At 39.8% G+C, this 22,201-nt stretch overlaps 1 protein-coding gene across 1 annotated transcript in view; it reads left to right on the top strand.

The window, feature by feature from the left end:
• PDHX (pyruvate dehydrogenase complex component X) overlaps positions 1–16,723 on the top strand; it is a 44,524-nt gene extending 27,801 nt beyond the window's left edge. The window contains exons 8-11 of the mRNA XM_033149844.1: positions 6,813–6,871; positions 9,146–9,304; positions 12,396–12,460; positions 15,759–16,723. Of these exons, the coding sequence (XP_033005735.1) occupies positions 6,813–6,871; positions 9,146–9,304; positions 12,396–12,460; positions 15,759–16,023 (548 nt within the window). The 3' untranslated portion in view covers positions 16,024–16,723. The remainder of the gene's footprint in view (positions 1–6,812; positions 6,872–9,145; positions 9,305–12,395; positions 12,461–15,758) is intronic.
• Positions 16,724–22,201: the final 5,478 nt, after the last annotated feature.

The following is a 22,201-nucleotide window of genomic DNA, read 5'->3' as shown; positions in this document are numbered from 1 at the left end:
CTGAAGATGGCATGTGGGTGAGAGAGAGATCAAGACAGAAAAATATCATTGAACTAAGCAATCTTCATGCCCACTTAATAGGAGTCCAGATTGGGAAGAATATGTAAAATCTGAGGGAGATAAAGGATTAGTTTCTTGAGGAAGATCTGCAAATTTTTCCCAAGGTTAGTTCCCATGAAGATGCTGTGTCTTAGGGGCATGGCTTGATCAATTTCACCAGTCCTCCTTATCAAGTGGAGGAGCCAGGCTCTGGTAAGTGAGATGCACCTGAGATTTCCTCCAGATCTGGAGCTACAGTGCAGATGGTGCTATTTTTCTAGAAAAAGAGGTCACCATGAATGCCTCCCCTTGTTCTTTTATAATGGCAATGGCTGGGGGAAAAGCCCTGGATAAACCCGCTCTTGCTCCACACACAAAGCTTGGCAGGAGCCTGCACAAGCATAGCAAGGCTCTGCCCCTCAGTTCAGAACAGGAGGCAAGACATGGGGGTTACCTCAGCTTGGATCAGCTGGCAGGTTTAGAAACAGAGCCAGCCTCTTCCTCTCCGTTCAGCTGAACAGTTGTGAGTTGTGGTTTGTTTCTCCCCCCACTCCTTCCCAGCTGCAAAAATTAGAGTGAATTTGATCTGTTAAGGTGTGTGGGGGGCATTCTTTTTAACAATTTTGCATATTTTAAAAATTATTTTACATGAAGGAGACTTCATTATGTTCAGCGATTAATATGTTAAATGATGGTATTGATATAAATAACACAGCAAGACATTTTCCCTTGATCTCATGCTGCATTTCAGAGACCTAGCATGAAACTTGAGAGGAAAGAGGCTCTCCCCTATCCCTTCACCCCTCTGCCAGCAGAGTCCCTCTGTGGAGGGTTTTCATTGAGCTGACTCTTGGGACTGACTGATGACTTCCCTAAAGCTTCTTAGATCTCCCCAGGCTCAACTGGTTATGCTCTGCAAGTACCTCTGAGCCTGGGAGGCGGGACATCCTAAAAAGTGATTTTCTTTGCCTGCCATCTCCAAGGAGAAGTCTAGCACAGAAACAATGAATTTTGTGTAGGTGGAGAGAGAGGCAACTGCCCTCCATTGGTCCTTCCCTGGGGGACATGCCCCCTTCAGGCAGGGAACAGAATAGTTGGGGAGGGGAAGCAGACAAGAGGAACCCTGGTGGCTGAGGAGGAGGGTTGAGATCAGGAAAATCCAAAAAAGATTTTATTCTCCAGAGTCTACAGATTCTGCATTAGGCTGCAGAAAGGCAGCAAATGTTTGCTAGGCATTCAGTCTCCCTTAGAAAAGGAAACTGATAATTTAGATCAATGCTGCTGACACTATTGTACAAAAGACTTTAAACCAGAAATGCTAAATAGTACACATGATAGCAAAGGCTATATCGGTGTCTAATAATTAGCTGAGTTTCATAAATGTAGACAGCTTGGGTGGTGAGTGAGAAGACAGCCTACCGGTAGTAGACAGTGTAGCAAAAGGAAACTTCCAAAGTGAGCCTAGCACAAAGGAGATAAAAGGTATTCAGAAGCTGTCTGATGTCTTTCAGATAATGAATATCTCTTCAGCAGCGAGTATACTTGAGGAAAAATTATTTCCTTGGCACTCCTAATTCAAAATTATGTGTTCAAGATGTGCAGTGCCTCTGATAACAGCCCATTTGTGCTCCAAAACCTGGTGCATTTTAATGGAACAAAATTTGTCTTTGCACCACATTACAGTCTTCTGAACCTTAGCTGTAGTTTGGTAATCTTCTCTTTCTTGTGTCTAGCATTTAGCACTGATCATTCTTAAATTGGTTTTGATGACCAACAGGGTCACCTGGATGTCATGCCACAGGCAAAGGATTTTGATTTAATGGAAGCTTTGCTTCTGCAAAGAGTTAAACTGCTTTGATACGGCCATATTCCCAACTGCAACAAGAATCCACAAGTTCCACTGTAAGCTTCCTCACATGAATGGCTTTGCCTTTTGGCTGAAGCATTTCAAGGTTACCTTTTTAATTAGCAGCCTTGGACGATGTGAAGGCCAAAAGTCTTCCATTAGAATTCTAAACAGGTACGGTTTATTCATATGGTGATTCTGGTTTTCCAATATAAAACTAACTCTATTGAAGTTTGTGTTTTGTTTTTGAGCTCCCATAATTAGACGCTTGACAGCTTTACAGTTGGGGGAAGGGAAAATGAGATTTCCAGCATTCAGGTCTCCAGCAAGAGATTTCTGTGGCTTAAATAAGAACATTGCATGGTATTTATATTATTTTTTCTTGCTGTTAGTGTACTTTGTTAGGACAAATAGGAAAAATGATTATGCAGCTTGAGACTGGCATGGGGTCAGTGGAAAAACGAAGGTCAATATGAATTGGTGTTAACATTCTTCTATGGTTCTGCAAATTCCCCCCCCCCCCAAAAAAAATATATCTATATATATATAAATGTAAAAGGTGGATGTTTGTGACCGATCAATAATCTCCGTAACCGCTTGACCGATTCCATTCAAATTTGGACACAATGTTCCATGGCCATATGGGAGTGTTTGTACGTGCTTACATTGTACAGATGGCACACTTTTCAAAGGTAGAAACATGATTTTGTGCAAAAAATATATATAACGCCCTCCAGTGGATGTTAAACAGTACAGCACACCACACCCGTCTCCACCCCCTGCTCCTCCTCTTCTGACGTCACTACCACTATCCAATGGAGAGGCATGCCGAACAGAAACGCCATTTTTGCCATTTGCTGCGCCGCCTCGACCGGGTGGAGAGGGAGGTTGCCCGGAAACGCCACTTCCGACATTTGCAACGTCACCTCGACCGGCTCAAGAGCCAGGCCGGCCGCAAACGCCGATTTGCACATTTGTGACGCCGCCTCCACCAGCTAGAGAGCCAGGCCGGCCGGAAACAGCACTACCTCGACTGGCTGGAGAGCCAGGCCGGCCGTAAACGCTGATGTTGCCCTGTCCACGTTTGTGGCACCACCTCCACCAGCTAAAGAGCCAGGCCTGCCCAAAACACCACTTTTGCCAACTTCTGGGATCCGCCTCCAAACCCAAGCCAAGACGAAAACATCCTTACCACAACTTCTATTGGACAAAAAACTTCCAGGGTAAGATGCAAGATGTCACACACATCTTCCACAACTTCCCACCATACATACGTCCCCACTACCCCCCCCCCCCCCCACGAAGACAAAAATGAGCGGGAAAACAGAAAAGACCGAACCTGAACTTAAATGCAAAAACGTGTGGAAAGGCATACAACTTCTGTTTTATACTGTACTGTATCTTCCTTTCCCATTTCACTAAATCAGCCACAGCAACGCATGGCCGGGTCAGCTAGTGTATGTATAGTGTGTGTGTGTGTGGGGGGGTAAGTTCATAGTAATTTTGTCTGGTTTGAACCTTCCTCAGCTATATTTTGGTAGAACAACTGTTCTACCAGGCAGAGGGCCTTCTCAGTAGTGACACCCGCCCTGTGGAACACCCTCCCATCAGAGGTCAGAGAGATAAACAACTACCTGACATTTAGAAAATACCTGAAGGCAGCCCTGTTTAGGGAAGTTTTTAATCTGTGATATTCTAATGTATTTTAATATTTGTTGGAAGCCGCTGAGAGTGGCCGGGGAGACCCAGCCAGATGGGCGGGGTACAAATTAATAATAATAATTACTACCAACCCTTTACTGTTGTTTGTTTAAAGGCTATCTTTCTATTTATTTTCTACACTGCTCTCAGAAAAATGTATTTTTTGCTCCGCATTATTGATTTAAACAAACTGCTCCCCTCAAAACAAAGAAGGCCAGATACATTTTGAAACATGTTTTAACAATCTAACCCTGTGCACATCTGCTCAGGAGTAGCTTGTTTTGAGTTCAATAGGACTTAACTCCAAGTAAGGTTAATGTGTAGGATTGCAACCTAAGACATAATAAAATTCACTGTAACCTAATGAAGGATTTTCCACCACAGTTCTATTGACTGCTTATATATATTGTAACAGTGTTGTGGTGCTAACTGCAGTCTGTGTTCTTTTATATATATGTATATATCTTTGGAATTGTTAATATTAATCCTGATTTTGTGCAGATCTAATAGACTTCAGGTACCCATTTTTATTAAACCTTCTCAACAGACCTAATTAGAACCAGAACCAATGAAGGAACTGCCCTGTGGTATCCAAACCAGGAAGGACAGGGGCAGGTTATCGGGGACAATTTGTTTCTTTTTACATTTTTCAAATAAGTTAGAATTTTCAACTATGCAACAGAGTTCCTACCTGCTTTACTGCTATTGTTAAAGCAATTTCATGATTTGCAAGTGCATTCATCTCAGTCCCCAAGGGACATAACACAATGACATGTTTTGCTTTTACAGTTGAACAGATGTGCAAGATAATTCTTTTGAATATTCCATTCCATTTCATGCATCGTAGAATATCAAACTGAACAATGAGAATTCTATTTACTGTGTTTTTCTCATTTGGTTGTATTTTTAGACATACAGTAGATCTTTGCATCACAGTAAACCAGTGTGTAATACTTACACATTGCTGTCATTCACTGGTCTGGGTGTATGTGTGAAAAAATTATGGATAATATTTTGTGCTGGTGTTGTTACCACAAATATTTGACTTCAGGGTGGTAAATCTGCGCATGACATTATTTCTGTGCATGACATTATTCCTTCAATTAAATATAATTATTAACCTGTTTCGTTCTTTTATGCCTTTCCAAAAAATAGTTGCGCGTCAACTGTGTTTTGGTTGGTTGGTAGGTATATGAAATCATTTATGTGCTATGAGCTGTATTCAGCTAAATTGTTGCACTAGCAAATGCCAGCAAAAGGATTCCTGCTAGTACAACAGGACTGGCCTCAGTCTCCTCCCCCTGTATGCATTCTACGCCATGCTCAAATCTTCTCCATGCTCAAACCCCAGAACAGATTTAAGGGACACACGGTGGGTGGGGGGAGAGAAAGAAGGAGAAGGTTCCACCACACAAGAAAAATCCTTGCCCTTAATGGAACCTTAGCCTTAGCTCTATATTATATATACAACCCTCTGTTGTGTAGAACCCTTACCACTTTCATCCAGAATGTTGTTATACATTAAGAGCTATATTTTTTGACTAAAATATATAATGAATATATCACTTTGGGTTCCATCCAATGCTGTGGCATCCCATTTGCACAACAGACTTCCACTTGGGCAACTGAACTTCCTCCTCCTACTTTCTTCTCCCTTGTAGCCCTTCACCCTCCCTCAACATCTGCTCTGGAGACATATTTGGGGGGCACATGAGGAAATGAAGAGTAGTCCCATTGTGTAAATAGAGCTCCACATACACAGTGTTGGGTACAGCCCTTAATATTTAAGAATGCTTTCCAAAACTACCTGCATTGATGAAGTAACCTTTAAGCCTTTAGCTTACTGGTTTAATATCATGTTTATTTTTAACTTGATTCAGTAAGTGATCCTGAAAGCTCGATATAACAGCAGCATTTATTCTGAATGACTGGCATCTTTCCCCCATTTTTGAGTTCAGCACTACTCTTCTTGTATTCCAAGTTACGTGGTCAATGAACATTTCATTTCAGTGAGTCAGTTGGAAACCTTGCCCGCTCAACTTTGATGTACAGCTCTAGTTACCATCTTTTTGATTGTATAATCCAGTGCACCGAATACGGGCTCCTTCACATATACCCAGCTACATGGAAACACCTTTTCCATGATATTGCCTGCCGCCACTGGAGACCATGTTTGAATGCCAAAACAACATGGGCAGGACCTAACCTCTGGGTCTTTTGCACCTAATGCTGCCCCGACAGAATACTGATTGAGTGCAAGATACACATTCAATTAACCCAACTTTTGTGGCTGCAGCAGTATTCTTGCAAGCTTCCCTGTGTGAAAAGAAGAGCTGTACTCTTTGTGTGAAAAGATAATAACATCACCTATCTTGACACCGACTTTGGCATTGTGAGCAGTTTGAGATTTTAATGCTAATACTGTCAATAGATATGCTCCCAAGTAAAGATGCTGCATAGCTCAGGGATGAGGATGAAGATGATAGTAGAATGGAGATGAGGAAATTCCAGCTGTACTTTCTGCAAAGGCATCTTGGCCATCATTGCAAAATCTCCACACATTTTGTCTTGAATAAGCCTTCCCCTCCCCCCTTTCTCCTTCATAGGTGGATCAGAGTAGAGGTGTTTTGGTGACTGGTGGTTTTTCATCTCCTGTCTTGTTCTCCATTATTCCTTTGTATTTACATCTCCTCTTAAAAAGACATCCAGGTTTCTGGGTTGGTCTTGTTTGTTCTTTGCTGTTATCTGCAAAAGAATGGGAGAAAATAAATGGTGGCACAGGGATCAATAGACTGTGAAATGTCCGGGGACCCTGTGTGATCGCCACAGTCTTGTTTGTTCTTTGCTGTTATCTGCAAAAGAATGGGAGAAAATGAAACATTATTATTGTGAAATGCATTTTTTTTAAAAAAAGACTTTCCATTCTGGTAGACTCTAGAGGATGCAAGTATTCTGCTTTATATGTTTTCAGTTAACAGCTTATCATTTCTAAATCACTGTTTTCTTATAGCAACAGCAGAAATATGTTTTGAGTTTCAGATTTATGGTACTATAAAAAGACTCCTACTATGAAGATAAGTAATTAAAACTTCTTTTGACTACATGATTTTCTAAGAGGTCTTTCTTCTCTTCTACTAACGACTAGTATATTAATTGTACAAATTGGGGCAGGTGGACTGTTTATCTTGAAACTATATATCTTAATTTCTTGCTCTCTTTTATACAGATGATATTAAAGTGTCAGTGAATGACTTTATTATCAAAGCAACAGCAGTTACCCTGAAAGTAAGTAACCATTCTTTAACGATACTTGTAGATTTTCTGTGTTCAATAATGGTAAGTGCTGTGTTGAGTTAGGCTTCACTGACATGGTGCCATGGAAGTCAGCTCAAAATCAGTTTCCCCTTTCTCTGTTCTTCTGAAATATCTGCTAGCCTCAGAAGTAGTTTCTTAGTCACCATTTAGATAGACATTCTCTTAAAGGTGAGATTACAGCTTCTGTGTTGTTGCCATACCAGAGACCAGCATTCCTCAAACTGGTATCTTTCATATGTTTTAGACTACAGCTCCTATCCGTCCCAGCCAATTTGGCTAGTGGCCTTGCTTCCAGGTGGGAGAAGGCTGATTTAAATTATTCTACACACATGGACTATTGCTGTTTCAAGGTTATCCAGTCTTCAGATTAAAATCATCTTTAAACCTTTGATACCAATTAGACTACTGGGAACAGACTAGTGGAATTTAAGCACATCTTGCCTTGAATATGGTTTGGTATGCCAACTAGTACAGGTTCCTGCCCTACCATTAATAACAAAATGGGACAGATTCCCACTCCCCATTCAGGTCTTCTTCTGATTGGATTAACCCTCATTATCTTAGCCCACATCCAATTCATTACTGTGTCTGATTGTGAATGAATAAATGCACTCCATCCCCTGCCACTGCCCAAAAAAGTACCATATGTTTGAACATGGGTTTATGTTTACATAGCAGCATAAAAAGCATTTTTTTCCTGACTGCCCTGTTTTCCAGTTCTAGCACTATGCAAAGCAAATCCTGTGTGGGCTGCTATCTTGGATAGGATTTAGAGTGTCATCTTCAATTAAAATTATGTTCCTCATATGTGGGCATCTTCTTCCTTAAGAGGAAGCTAAAATATTTCCCCATTATTCTGGGATTTCCAGTTCACTTGATCTGTATCGGCTCATTGAATTCGTAAGAAAGATGTGCTAGTTTTATTTGGCCTTCATGCAGAAAGCATTATTAGTGAAGGCATCTTTGTTGAATATTTGTGAGTATCTTTTCCAACTCACAAGGTGTCCAGCACTCTCCTCTGTGTGCTCCACTCTGCGCAGCGTTGTCAAGCCTTTTGTGGAGACAATCACTGATGCAATAAACTTACTTCACATCCACAATTCAGGCAGTTAAGTTTTAGTGCTGGTTTACAGCTTAATAGTTCAGTACATCAGTAAGGGAGCAGGTGACGCTGCAGTCTAAACCACTGAGCCTCTTAGGCTTGACAATTGGAAGGTCGGCGGTTTGAATCCCCGCGAAGGTTAGGGACTCTACCAAGCAAGTTTCCATATGTGTGGTCACTTGTAACTGAAAAGGGAAACTTGCAAATGGCAGCTACTGGGGATACATATAAACATGCCATGAGCCAGGAATGATCAGGATTCAGGCTTGGGGAATCTACCTTGTGTTTTACTAGAAGCCCCAGATCCTTCATCCAGAGCCTAGAATTGAAGTATTCTGAGCTCAGGAATTTGAATATCAGAAGTGAACGGAGCTCACAGTCCTTCCACGTACATAAAATCCACTGCTGGTGGGGAAAATATTTTTGATTTGCTATTGTTAAACAATTAGGAAGTAGAAATCCTTTCCAATCTACTGCAAAGCACCCAGAGATCCCAATCTACTTTCTGAATGGCACTGCTTTAGGCACACATGTCTTGCTGATTCCATTTGTGTGATCAGCATTGGGAAAAAACCTCAATCTAATTTCAAAATGTGAAATTTAATTCTGATATTAACAAGTTTCAAATTAGTCAAATTTTGTTTTACTGTTAGAGCAGATGCTGCTAACATGGATATGTTGACGTGCGTTTTCTCCTTTCTTTACTTGTATGAATCAAGTGGCAATACAAAATCCATATGTGCTTCCTTATGATTGGGGCAGCAGTCACAATTCTTGTTTCCAAGGCATCTGCAAGTTGAGGGTTGATATCCGATGGGATTGGAGTCTGTTAATAATTCACTAGCAGTTCAGAAACCATGTATTTCTTGGCTGCCTGCAGCTGTACAATTTCCAGTATACCGTACATTCATGCCTTGTGACAAAGTAGGTATACATGGATGCTAGCTAATAAGATAGGTCTATTTTTAGACTCACATGGCAGATCTTTTGTTATTATTAACCTTGTCTTGCTTAAGGCAAACCTTTCCACATATGTGAATTCCCCCATCACCACACATTCTAAAGGGTTTTCCTTTTCCTTGGTAATTGGTTATGCCATTATTCTTTTAACAGCTGCGCCTCCCTCTGTTTCCTTCTTCCAGCAAATGCCAGATGTGAATGTGACCTGGGATGGAGAGGGCCCCCGGCAGCAGCAATCTATAGACATTTCTATCGCTGTGGCAACAGACCGAGGTCTCATTACACCAATCATAAAAGATGCTGCAGCCAAGGGAGTTCAGGAAATTGCAGCTTCTGCAAAGGTAGGTATTCCACATTCATGGTGGTAATCTTTCGGAGCATAATGGCATTTAGATGTGCAACCAAAGGCATGGTGTACCTTGGGGGGGACACACACACACACACGTTGTCCCTTTTAGAAATGCTTTCAAACTGCTTTAAAGCCGCTTCTCTGTTGGATATGAGACATCTGTGATGATGTCCTATTCCACAGGAATTACTGTGTTTTGGTTTTGGTAGGCATTCAGGGATTTTAAGTGAAATTAAAATCAACAAATACATTTTGTTTCTGGCCTACATTTATTTAAAGTTCCCCAGAGGGAGGCTAATTTTGAGTTCTGTTGTGGAAGTTGGGGGCTGCACATGCTGTTCCTTTCTTCTTACGGTAGGCCACCATTATTAATCCCATTCTGCATACAGGAGCCTGATGCTTTGAGATTGAGTCTCACCCAGGCCATCCTAGTGAGTTCATCAGAATAGTGAAATTTGTATCAGACTCTTTATTATTTGCCTTTCAGTGTTTTAGCCACTGTGCTGCACCAGCTTCACAAAAGCTGGCAGTATGGAAAATGGAGGATTTCTTAAGATTAGTTAGAATCGCCATGGAGGCCATTAAATCCCTAGCTAGTGCACTAGAGTCCACCTCAGTATGGATGTTGAAATCAGCCAGAACTATTGATCTGGGCTCCTCCAACACCATTCCGCAAATAAGTTTTCATTACCCTTTGAGAGAGGGGTTTAGATGTATGTGTATTTTAGAAAAAAAACGAATAGGCAAAGTATCCTTGATCCTTGCCCACATGTAGGCCTGTCCTCAGCTCTTTGTTTTGAAGTATTATAAATCACAACAATTGAATGATTTGGAAGATTTTATTTTGCCAGTAATCACCATGGGGTTGTAAGCAATAATTCAAACTTCACTTAGAAAGAAGAGTGTGCTTTTCTTTATCTTCCTGCTTGCCAGTTGTAGTAACTGTTACAGTAATTCTGAAAGGATGATCAGTGAAGGCAATTTCATCAGAGATGCATTTAAATTTCAATGGAAACATATTTTTTATCTCCAGCAATAAGCAACTAGGCAGTGCAGTATAGGCCAAGTATAGTCATCCATATCTCAGTTCAGTAACCAAGACTGCAATCCTAACCCCACTTATCTGGAAGCCCAATAGAATTTAAGAAGTGAAAGAACAGAGCCAGAGAAACCTATCTGTAGTGTTCCTTTTGTTTTTGTTACAGGTGGGTAGCCGTGTTGGTCGGCCATAGTCGAAACAAAATAGAAAATTCTTTCCAGTAGCACCTTAGAGACCAACTGAGTTTGGTCTTGGCTCATACCAAGAACAAACTCAGTTGGTCTCTAAGGTGCTACTGGAAAGAATTTTCTATTTTGTTTTTGTGTTTTTGCTTAAAGGAATGTAGACCATTTCATTTTGTTGATCTTTACTCCTTAGCTTGCTGTCACAGGGTTGTGCTATTTTACTTTGTTTTTTCTTTGATAAATGTTTGATAGTGTTGGACTCATCTGTAAAACTTTATGCATGTCATCTTAATTCACAAAGAATATTCTAGTTCCATAGCCAGTGTCTACAAAGAGCCACTGGAGCATAATCTTAAATGAAACTATTGCAGATTTCTTCTCATGTGTTTATGTAAAACCTAACAATTTGTCTATCATAACTCTAATGTGCAGCAGGAAGTAGGCATCTATAGTAAGAGGTATTAATCTCCAAGTATCTACTAGGCCAATATATTTCCATAAAGATAATGGATGGATTTCGGAAATCTGAGACTTCCATCTATAACAATAAGCTTTGCTATTAATATCTTTAGCAGAATTCCAATCCCATTTTAAGACTACAGGGACATCCTTTACTGCCAGATATTTTCAAATAAAAGGTGCATTACCAGCACTGTAGTTATAAACACTTGTCAAGATTAATATTTTTGCTTTGAACATAAGCATGTATTATCCCTCTCAGTATTGTCATGACCTGAATATATTGAAGGGCTAGGTCTGGTCAATAGAACTGTCCCCTAATGCACTAGGATACTTATAACAGATGTGACATTGCTTTGGCATAGCAGAGCACAGTATTGGACTGTAAGGATTTACATATATCACTGTGAATTGAGTTTACGGTGTTATCTTTATCACAGCTCAGATGAATATTCATCAATTTTAGTTTTCTATAATTTCTTCCTGTCTCTCTGGCAACGTCTTGGATACTTTTTTTTCATTCTGCTTTAGTAAACTGAGATAGATTATGTAAGTGGTCTAAATGATCTTTGAATCTCTGTGTGCATTGATGTTTTATATTGAAATTGCCGTGGCCATGGTGGCTAGACAGTAAAAACAAATATTTCTCATAATTGTGGGAAATTCTCAGTGGCACATGTCTCTCAAATAATTTGTTGCACCATTACTTTTTAACTGCCATAAATCTGAAAAATTGAAATTTCCGTTCCAATTGTATGTTGTCTGTATCTTGTTTCTAAAAAAAGTAAATGCACTTTCAGACAGTGATGTCATGTGTAGATATCTCATGCATCCAAATATGCCATATGAAATCATAGGAAATGGTAATTTTTCATGAGTCTTGTTGCCTCCTAGAAGGAATGATTTGACACTTTGTTAGCTCCACCCATCAGCTGTGAATCATATAACAGGGCTTACATTTTTCTCTCATTTTTGGTTGGAAAACAGTTTGGTGACATTTCCTATCAGCGATAGAATTAATGGCTACTTACAATGAGATCAGACTATTTCATTTATAGGTTGTAGGCAAGGCAGTGCTGACAGTTGAATAACTAAAACAAGCTACACATAACAGAAAATGTCTGAGACTATTATAAAGCTAATTGAGGGATCACGACAGGCATTTCTCTGCTACCCCCAAATGTATATTCCTACTTTGGAGGCCTGTTCCCAGAAGATACAAATTTAAGAGATTTGCTAACACAAATTACAGCATCTGCTTGAATTTATTGATATTAATTAAACTGAACTATTTATTCAAGCAAAATACATTTAAGAGCATATTTATTTTACAAATACAATTAACTTTGCTAAAAGTTATTCTTAAATTACTAACATATGTTTGGATTTGATTTCCATAGGCTCTAGCAAAGAAAGCAAGAGATGGAAAATTGCTGCCAGAAGAATACCAAGGAGGATCTTTTAGGTATTTCAAATGTATTTTAATTGCTAAAAAAATTAGTAGTGTGAAATGAAGTTGTACTCTTGAATACTTGTGTTCCAGAATATTGTTAGTCTGTAAGTGAAGCGCTAAACTTGGTTTATCTAAGCTTTTTGCAATCTTAGACTGTGTCCAGATGTACCTACAAATAGTACATCTGACGTACTGCGTGAGCTTAGCTTCCACCCAGCTTAACTCCTCTCATAACATTCATATTTGTTCAGAATGCAATGCTGATTTCCATTTCACCCTCACTCCATGCTGCGGGAAGCACGACTGGCAGCAGCTCTTTCGAGTTTCACACAGGCTTACCTGGAGATGCTGAGGTTCAAAACTGGGACTTCCTGAATTCAAAGCAGATGTTCAGCCACTGAGCTACGTCCCTTCCCTTTAGCAGCATAGAGTATACAGAGAGAGCAGTGCAATTCCTCTGAATCAAAAATATTAAGTACAATCCAGTTTCTGGTCATGTGGCTATTAGTTGGACAGTATTGCACTATAAATCTGTTGTCTTTCCTTGACTCTGGATAATTGTTCCTATGGATATCTTCAAAATTCATACATAACATGTCAAAGGAGTAGTCTCTATAGAATTGTTTCTTGAATGCAAACCTCTAGCTTTATTATGAACAACTGGTGACTCCCAATAACGTTTAGGATGCACTAGTAATAAAGGTACCAGCTAATATACCTTGTTTAATTGGGATATGGTTCTGTAAAACACAGTGCCTTTTTATCATGAGGGGTTTTCCAATTAGAAAATTCCTCTCTGGACGTAATCAGGTATTTCAGTAAAACTGTTTAAAGGCTAATGCGGACATAGCAGACCAAGAATATAGACCAGGCATGGCCAAACTTGGCCCTCCAGATGTTTTGAGACTACAACTCCCATCATCCCTGACCACTGGTCCTGTTAGCTAGGGATGATTGGAGTTGTAGTCCCGAAACAGCTGGAGGGCCAGGTTTGGCCATGCCTGATATAGACCTTTGTTTGCAGGAAAAGCTTCCATGATGAGAGATGTTTCACATAAATTTAAGAATTTCATCATACCTAAATGAGTGTCCTAGAGTTGGCCAGGAGGAATGTCCGTTGTTAGCTTATTCCCATATTGAATAGTGCAATAGAGTGAGTTTAATATTTAATTAACAAAAAAAAATGTTGGGTGGGGGTTGGTTTAGCATGCTATGTAAAGGGTTTCAGAATACCAGCAAATTACAGCTGTTAAGGCCACAGCCATAACTGATGCATTATTGAGGCAATATTGACACGCCATGGTATCCTATGCTGTGATTAATTTCACCTTGGATGCTTGACGTTACCCCAGCTTCCTATCTCTTGGCTTCACTTTGAATTCTGCAAGGCTGAGACCTATTCTGTAACAGTCTTGCCTAGCAACAGCAAAGTTCTGTATTTCCAGAGGCTAAGATTGGCCAGAATGAAGTTGTGTTTATGATGCTGAGTAAAGATTATAACCTAAAAGGACCCTTCGGTTTAGATGGGCCTTCAGGGGTAAATGCTGATTTCCTGTTGGCTTCCAGTTCCCTTTCTTGTTTTCTGTGATCTTTGTGAGAAACCCTAGACGGTAGGAATATTGGGTGCCTGGAAACCTCGTTTTATTATACTTTACAGGACCATCCCATGTTCTACAAAATTGTGAAAGGAAATGGCAGAATGGCAGTGACAGCGTTTCCCCCCCCCCGCCCCCCGCCCCCGAATTGTCATGTTCAATTTATGGCAGGGAAGGGTCTTCTTATTTAGCAGGCAGAAGTTGTTGTTAAATCAGATCTACTGAATACCTGCATATGCAGTCAGGAAAACTTTTTCTCACTTTACCAGATGTTCCTAGCATTATTTCTACTGCTATTTCTACTCTTGGATTCATTCTGACATTACCTTAGCTGAATAGACTGGATAAATCACACTGTAGCCAATGTGTTTTTAAGAATCTATTGCTATGTTTCTCATAATGCTAGTAATCCAAAGGAGGTAGTTACATCCTAGAGTCTTAAATATTACAAATTTACAGTAGTTAATAGTGACAAACGGGTTCAAAGTCTGGTTGGAAATTCGTTGGTTGTATTATTTTCTGCAACCATGCCTATTCCAGAATCTATATAAGAGACTCTATGCCGTCTCTCTAAAGTTTTCCTCCAAAAGTCCACTATCACGACTCCATGGCCTGTTTTACAGCTAACAGTGTAATCCTACACATTTCTGCTCCAAAGTATGCCCCACCGAGTTAGCTGAATTTTAACCAGCCCCAGCACACCACTACCATCTCAGCCAGTGGTGACAAATGACAGTGAGTGAGAGGTGTCTGTTGGCAAATGATGAGATGGGAAAAGCCTGAGGGGGTGTGACTCTCTGTATATAGGTTGCAGACAACAACAACAACAAAACGAAAAACTGTCATTTAAATTCAACTTGGTATTGATCCAGGGTAGATTCCAGTGTATAGTTAGCAAAGTAACAACTTAAACCTGTTTCAGGATTCCCAAAAAATAGACCAGAGGCAATTGTATTTCATCCTGCAGAGCTTTACTGCTGCTGAATGCAACTGAGCATAATGGTCACAAATCCAATACATTCAGGATTGGCAATGTCCCTAAGAAACCCAGTTGCAGCAAACTTAAACTTACAATAACTTATAATTAGTCTACAACTTTAACACTAAGCATACTATGTACAGAACACCACACCAGAAGGAAAAGAGATAGAAAGAGAAAGTGAAATTCAGGCTCCTTCTGGCCTTACTTTTATAGTCAGCATGACCTTGACTGAAGAGATAAGACAACCAGTTTCAGCCAGCTCTACCCAGCTTCTCTGAAGGTATAACCCAAACATCATGAACCTTCTTTCACACAGAGAAGCTTCCAGAACCCTCTTGAATTAAGTCGAATAGGAAAGATCTCTACTTGTCAGATCAATACTTTCCGCACTAAGGAATGCAGACTGACAAAAACAACCCCAACTAGACTCCTTTTAGTTCGTCACATACTCACAAAATCAAACTGATACTGATACTAAAGTGATATGAATATAGGGAAATGGTGTCTTTCTTTGTGTGTGGTTTTTATTCATCCTTATTCTTTATTCTAAACCTTTGATTTTAATACATTAAGTTAAATTTCTAACTCCATATGTTTATGGTAGTACATATACTTTTTTCTGTGTCTAAATTAATCCTTAGTAATTTCCTAAATATGTTTTCAAAGTGCCTTGTTCATACTTATCCTTCCCCCCCAATATTTGTTTGTCTGTCTTCTTCCCTTCCACCAATAGCATTTCAAATCTAGGCATGTTTGGCATCAGTAGCTTCATTGCTGTCATAAACCCCCCACAAGCCTGTATCTTAGCTGTGGGACGAACTCGGACTGAACTCGCAGTTGCAGTGGATGACGAAGGGAATGAGAAGCTTCAGCAGCATCAGTTGATGACAGTAACGCTATCAAGTGATGGCCGAATAGTAGATGATGAACTAGCTTCAAAATTTCTGGAGAGACTTAAAAGCAATTTGGAGAATCCAGTTCGCCTTGCATTGAGCTAAAATGGTCAAGATTTGGTCCTCTTCTTGGCAATATAGGGGACTGAACTGCAAAAGGAGATGAAAGAAAACCAGGTACAAAAGATAGGAAGATAAATGCTTGGTGAAACATGGACAATTAAACAGCTTATTTATTTGAACTGACTTGAAACACTTTCAAAGATTTCCAGATCTTGCTTTTTATATGCTAAATACTGTTATTGAACATGCTGAATTTATCAAACTGTTTAAGCAATTGCACAACAGGGTGGCTATATCAGATGTGGATATCTTCAATATGCCTGAATGCATAGATCTGGGTGTAAAGTAGTAAAAGAGAACAAAACCATCTTTTCTTTCATTTTTTTCCAGACTGAAAAAAGTTGAAAGCATTTTCAAATACCATTTTCAGTCTAGCAAATCGTCTGTGTCAATTATGCAGCTGTTTAATAGAGAGAGAGTGTGTTCACATTAAAACTAGGATTCATTCATGTGAACCTGGAATTTTTGTTGGGAATCCTTTGTATTGGTTCTCTGCTTACTGTATATGTAATGGTTGTACTGGTATGATAGTTTTGAGAAGTTAAGAGTAATAGTGAGTCAAGTCTAAAGTATAAAACAGATATAAATGAGGGAAATGTGTATAAATATTTATAACAATGTAATGCCTAGTGCTGACTTCAGAAGAACAAATTGCATTAAAAACACAACAGATATTAAGTGCTCCTTTTCCTGTTGAGTTCTCTGTGTTGTCTACCTGTAGTTTCTTGATCATCTTTATAATTCTAGTCACTGACTAAAATCCTGCCCACCAGCATATTTTTTTCTAGAAAAAAGGTGCCGGAATTATCAAGCTGCAAGCCCACCAGTAGCACCTCCCAGTCTGAGAACCATTGTTTCGAATCATAGGCCACATCATTTCCCTTCTCTCTAGCAATCTGTTTATGGAAATTTAGCAAACTTAAGAGTCTTCTGACATAACCATGAAGACTCTATGCCTATTTATGGAGTAGATAATGCTTTCTGTCAGTGAAGCAGGTAGAATTCGATACCAGCCTTTATCTTCACATTAAATAGTATGTAACAGTGCGAATTTGGCCACCTCATGAGAAGAGAAGACTCCCTAGAAAAGACCCTGATGTTGGGCACAAGGAGAAGGGGACGACAGAGGATGAGATGGTTGGACAGTGTTCTCGAAGCGACTAGCATGAGTTTGGCCAAACTGTGGGAGGCAGTGAAAGATTGGCGTGCCTGGCGTGCTCTGGTCTATGGGGTCACGAAGAGTCGGACACGACTGAACAACAACAACTGTGCGAATTACAGCTTCTTGCTGGCCTTTAGCTCAAAATTAACTTAAACAGGATGGGTTTGTCCATATGATTGAAGCACCATTATCATGCCTCTCAGGCCTGTTCTGATTTACAACCCTATTGTACACGTGGCCATCGCAGCAATACAGGGTGTTAGGCCATTCAAGCACAGCATTAGATATGTTGAAGTTCAAAATGACACATCCTCACATCCTAAACTATTAATTGAAACTACATTCACTTGGAATCAAGAAGGCATCTTCTAAATGCAAGTGCTCAGTCCTGCATTGCAAATTAGGGACTTAGAACAAACACACTTAAAATTGTTACTTTTACAAAACAAAGATATACATAATATGCTGACCGGCATTCTTGGGTTGAATATCTGTTTACTTAATGTTCTTGGTGATTTGAGCTATGTGCTGTTTTTGCATCAGATATATGTTATGTGTAATTAAATTGGCCACTGCATCAAGTTTAATGGTTCTGATAAATGGCATCATACTGTATAACTTGGTATAAGTGCATATGTTTCATTGTTACCCATGGCATTGAACAAATGAGAATTCCGGTCCAGCTTTTCTATGTGCTTCAGACTAGTGGCAATTCCACCCCCCACCAAGAAAATGTTTGAAAGGGAGTTCCTTTTGATCAGGACTTTGATCTAATTGTGCCTCCAAGCTGGCCAAACAAAATAAGATTCCTTGGGTCCTTAGAGATTTCTTGCTCTGAGGAAACTGGAACTCTTCTAGCTTCAATAGATGAGCTGAATTAAGAAGATCTCCAAGTCTGACTGGAGAAATTTTGAAAGAGTTCCACCAGCTCAGAATGAAAAGATGAACTATTCTGAAAAATACAGGCATTGCCTTGCTGTAGGACAAAGCTTTCTCCCAAAAACACAACTCATAGATGAAGGTCCCTAAAACTGTTGGCCCACAGACTTTTGCAGGGCTACCTTTTCCATGCCACCAAGCAGGAATTAATGGACTGCAGTAAGAATCTACTGGCTCCATTTGGCTTGAATTCAGAACAAATATTTCCTCACTTAAAATATTAAGGTATGAGACACTACATATATGTTTTTATGATTAAAGTTGCATCCAACTTCATATCATAAATAAAATGAGTTCTAAACCAATGTCTGCTTCATTGGTTCTTTGCAAAAAAAAAAAAAATCCAGTGGTGCTACTATTGACAGAAGCAACAACAAAACTGGTGGTGGAGAAAAGCAGAGTTTGGTTTTTTTGCATGGAACACTGAAACATATTTCAACAAAGTGTTTGATGGTAGGAGAATACTTTCAAGGAAGAATAACATACTTCCTAGGTAAAGCTCCCCAGTTTGGCTTCTGTTGCCTTTTTTTTTTTAACCCAGCACACCATCTAAAATTAATTTCTAACCCTGTTAATATGACTGCCTAGTTTTCCTTTGTTCCTGTTCTCCACCTACCAAGGAACCTGTGTGTTTTGCCTAAGGATGGAGAAAGAACTGAGTAACAGCTGATGGTTTTATTTCTAGAGGTGAAGAATCTGCCATTACGTGTTCCTTTTTCCCAGAAAACCTTCCTGATATCTGCATAGCACAGCCACATTAGAAGGTCTGCTACCTCTTCCCACAGTCTACCTTAAGACTCTTACCAGAGGCAAACACAGCTGACTTCAACACCAGACAAGATGTGTGCGTTTTTTACTTCCCACCATTGCTTTTTCTTTACCACCTTGCCTGATGAACAGTTCTGGAGAACTCAAAAGCTTGCACACTCTTACAAGACATTTTGGTTGGCCTAATAAAAACAATAGCTGAAAGTGGATTTCAGGGTCCTTGGTTTTTTATGTGGGAACTCTAAACAAATGCTTTCATGTTTGAAATTTATATTGTGCTTGGCTTTGTTTTAAGAAACATAATGCACCCTTCCTAACCTAATTAGTCCCTCATTATGTTTCCATCGTCTGTCCTTTTTATTTATACAATCACATAAATTTGTTGGACGTGGAATCAACTGAAGTGCATGTTTCAAGAGTAACACAGGGCTAGGAAGTGGATGCTCTTTTTTCATTATCGCATAACAGGCTTAATTCTTGCATCTCTTACTCTTCAGAAGCATGATGGAGAAAGGACAATTGGCTGTTGGGAGTAATGGATAAATGGTGTCAGTAAGTGGGCTCCTAGAGCAGGCATAGGCAAACTCGGCCCTCCAGATGTTTTGAGACTACAATTCCCATCATCCCTGACCACTGGTCCTGTTAGCTAGGGATGATGGGAGTTGTAGTCCCAAAACATCTGGAGGGCTGAGTTTGCCTATGCCTGTCCTAGAGTTTCTAGCTTCCATCTTCATATCTGCTGAAGATTTGAGTGGTGAAAAATTGTGGAGAAGTCAAAAGTTTGCTCATGACTTTGTGACAAGTTGGTTGGTCCCATCAAAGATAATACTTTTTTGTTGTTTTGTGGAATCCCTACAACACATAAAATGTGCAAACAGAGCTAGCTATTTTTGTCTAATTTTCTGCGAAAGTGTACCTTGATCGTCCCTCCTTTCATGTTGTTTCATTAAAGGCAAGACATATTTTTAAACAAACAAACAATACTTTTAAAGAAGAGAAGTTTTTACTCACAATGTCATTAGAAGCTTGTGACTTGTATCGTTGTGCTTCAGTTAGTTGTGCATGAGGGAAGGAAGGTGGAAAATAGTGTGCGCAGGAAATTAGGATACTACGCAGTACCCAGAGTACAGCTGGACGTCATATCAAGTGAGTACTCTCATGCTTGCCCACAGTGCCTGGCTTTCAATACATCTCTGGCTGTAGATCTTACAAACATGCCTTTGTTGTTGTTGTTGTTCAGTCTTGGCCGACTCTTCGTGACCCCATGGACCAGAGCACGCCAGGCACCCCTATCTTCCACTGCCTCCCGCAGTTTGGCCAAACTCATGCCAGTCGCTTTGACAACACTGCCTTACCTGAAGCTAATCCATCTAAATTGTCACATTTTGAAATGTTTTAAGCTGCAAAATAAAAATGCTCTACATTCAGAAAATTATCACAGTGGGGTGTGGATTGAGATAGAACCTTTCTTCCTGCTGTGTTAACATTTTTTTTTATTCCTCGCACAAGTAAACATAGAAAACCTATCTCACAAGTGAAGCAGTGCAGTCCATTCTCCCACCTCATTCTGTTGATTGTGTAGACCAGCCCTGAGTTGCAATCAAATATAGGCATTACTGTGTTAATCAGAGGATGTGCCGTCACAATGACTACAGTTCTTGAAGAAAGCTGATTAAGCAATGAATCTCACCAGGTAGCTTTGGACAAGTTGCTGTAATGAGGTCATTGTAAGATAAATGTGAGCTGTGTAGATAAATGCAAATGTTTAGCACATAAAGATACCTTCCGGAAATGATGTTATCCATGATTCATGGGGGGGGGGGTAGATGCTGGGAGAAAAATAAACCAAAAAAGGTATTTTTTGTTGTAGCTTAAGTCTTTTTCTGAATTTCTGAATAGATTTCCACATTTTTGCTAATTAATACAAATTCCAGGATTGGGCATTCATCAACAAAAAGTGTGCTAATTTCATTTCCCATCATCCTGATTGATGTTCAGAGAAGGCACCAGTTCCAGCTAACAGGACAGTGCATTGCTACTTCCTCTGTAAAGAGCAGATCACTAGTCTTGAAGACAAATTCTATTTGAAATGTTCCATGTTGTTGATTGGCTTTTAACTAGCTAAATATGTATGCTACAAAACCACACTGCAGTTGCTACTTTGAAAGAATGTACCTTGTCGTACCTTGGTTTTCAAACAGAATGTGTTCCGGAAATCCGTTCGACTTCCGAAACGTTCAGAAACCAAGACGTGGCTTCCGATTGGCTCCTGATTGCGTAGGTGGAAACAATAGCGGAAGCCGCATCAGACGTTCAGCTTCCAAAAGAATGTTCAAAAACCGGGACGCTCACTTCCAAGTTTCGGTCGCTCGGAAGCCAAAATGTATGACTACCAAGGCATTTGACAACCAAAGTACGACTCTAAAAGGACAGGATCATTGGTGTAAGAAGATGTTGGTTATCACTCAGCTGTCACTCACTATTAGAAGGGCATCTAAAGGTAAAGGGACTCCTGACAGTTAAGTCCAGTCGTGAACCACTCTGGGGTTGTGGTGCCCTACCTTTGCCTTTATTCAGTTTTGCAAGAAAATGTACTATTAGAACACACTCATAACTTTATTAAAAAATAAATAAACAAGTTCAAGGTTCATTTGGCATTGTGGAAAATAACGACAAAAACTTCAGGCGATGGCTTAATTGAGCACACCTGTTCCAGTAATTTGTGATTCCTACTGTCGGAAGAAATGGAGAAGAAAGTACACTCTCAACCTTTAATCAAAGTGAGGGGCAGGGAAAGAGAACCAAGAACCAAAGCTCTTTAGGAGTCCTGAGTTCTAAAAGCCTGTACTGCTTTAGTAACAGTCCAGATCAGGGGTTGTGTCTATTATGAAGCTAATGAAGCTTAAGTTTCAGGGCCCCTAATCCCAGAGGGGTCCCAGAATTGACTTTAGTTCACATTGCTTGAAATTTTGGGATCTGTCTTGGACACCTGTGGGATCTATGTAAACCACTTAGAAGTCTACATCCAATAAAGCAGTTTGAAAGTTTTGTTAAATAAAATAAATAATAAATGTAGGTTTTATATATAGAACCAAGTGGCTATGAGGGATCAGGTGAACTTTGAGCAGACCTGAGCTGATTTAGGTCTGAGTTCAGCTAAATAAACTTTTGTCTATGACCAGCAAGTACCGTAAACTCTGGCTAAATCCCTTTAGCCCTTGGTGAGCATCCATGATGAATCCAAGTCTTTCTTCAAAAAATATTTCTTTTTTTCTGAAATTACTCTCAGCC

The sequence above is a fragment of the Lacerta agilis genome, chromosome 1, assembly GCF_009819535.1.
Source record: "Lacerta agilis isolate rLacAgi1 chromosome 1, rLacAgi1.pri, whole genome shotgun sequence".
NCBI classification, from domain to species: domain Eukaryota; kingdom Metazoa; phylum Chordata; class Lepidosauria; order Squamata; family Lacertidae; genus Lacerta; species Lacerta agilis.
This window is presented reverse-complemented; position numbering and strand designations above follow the sequence as displayed.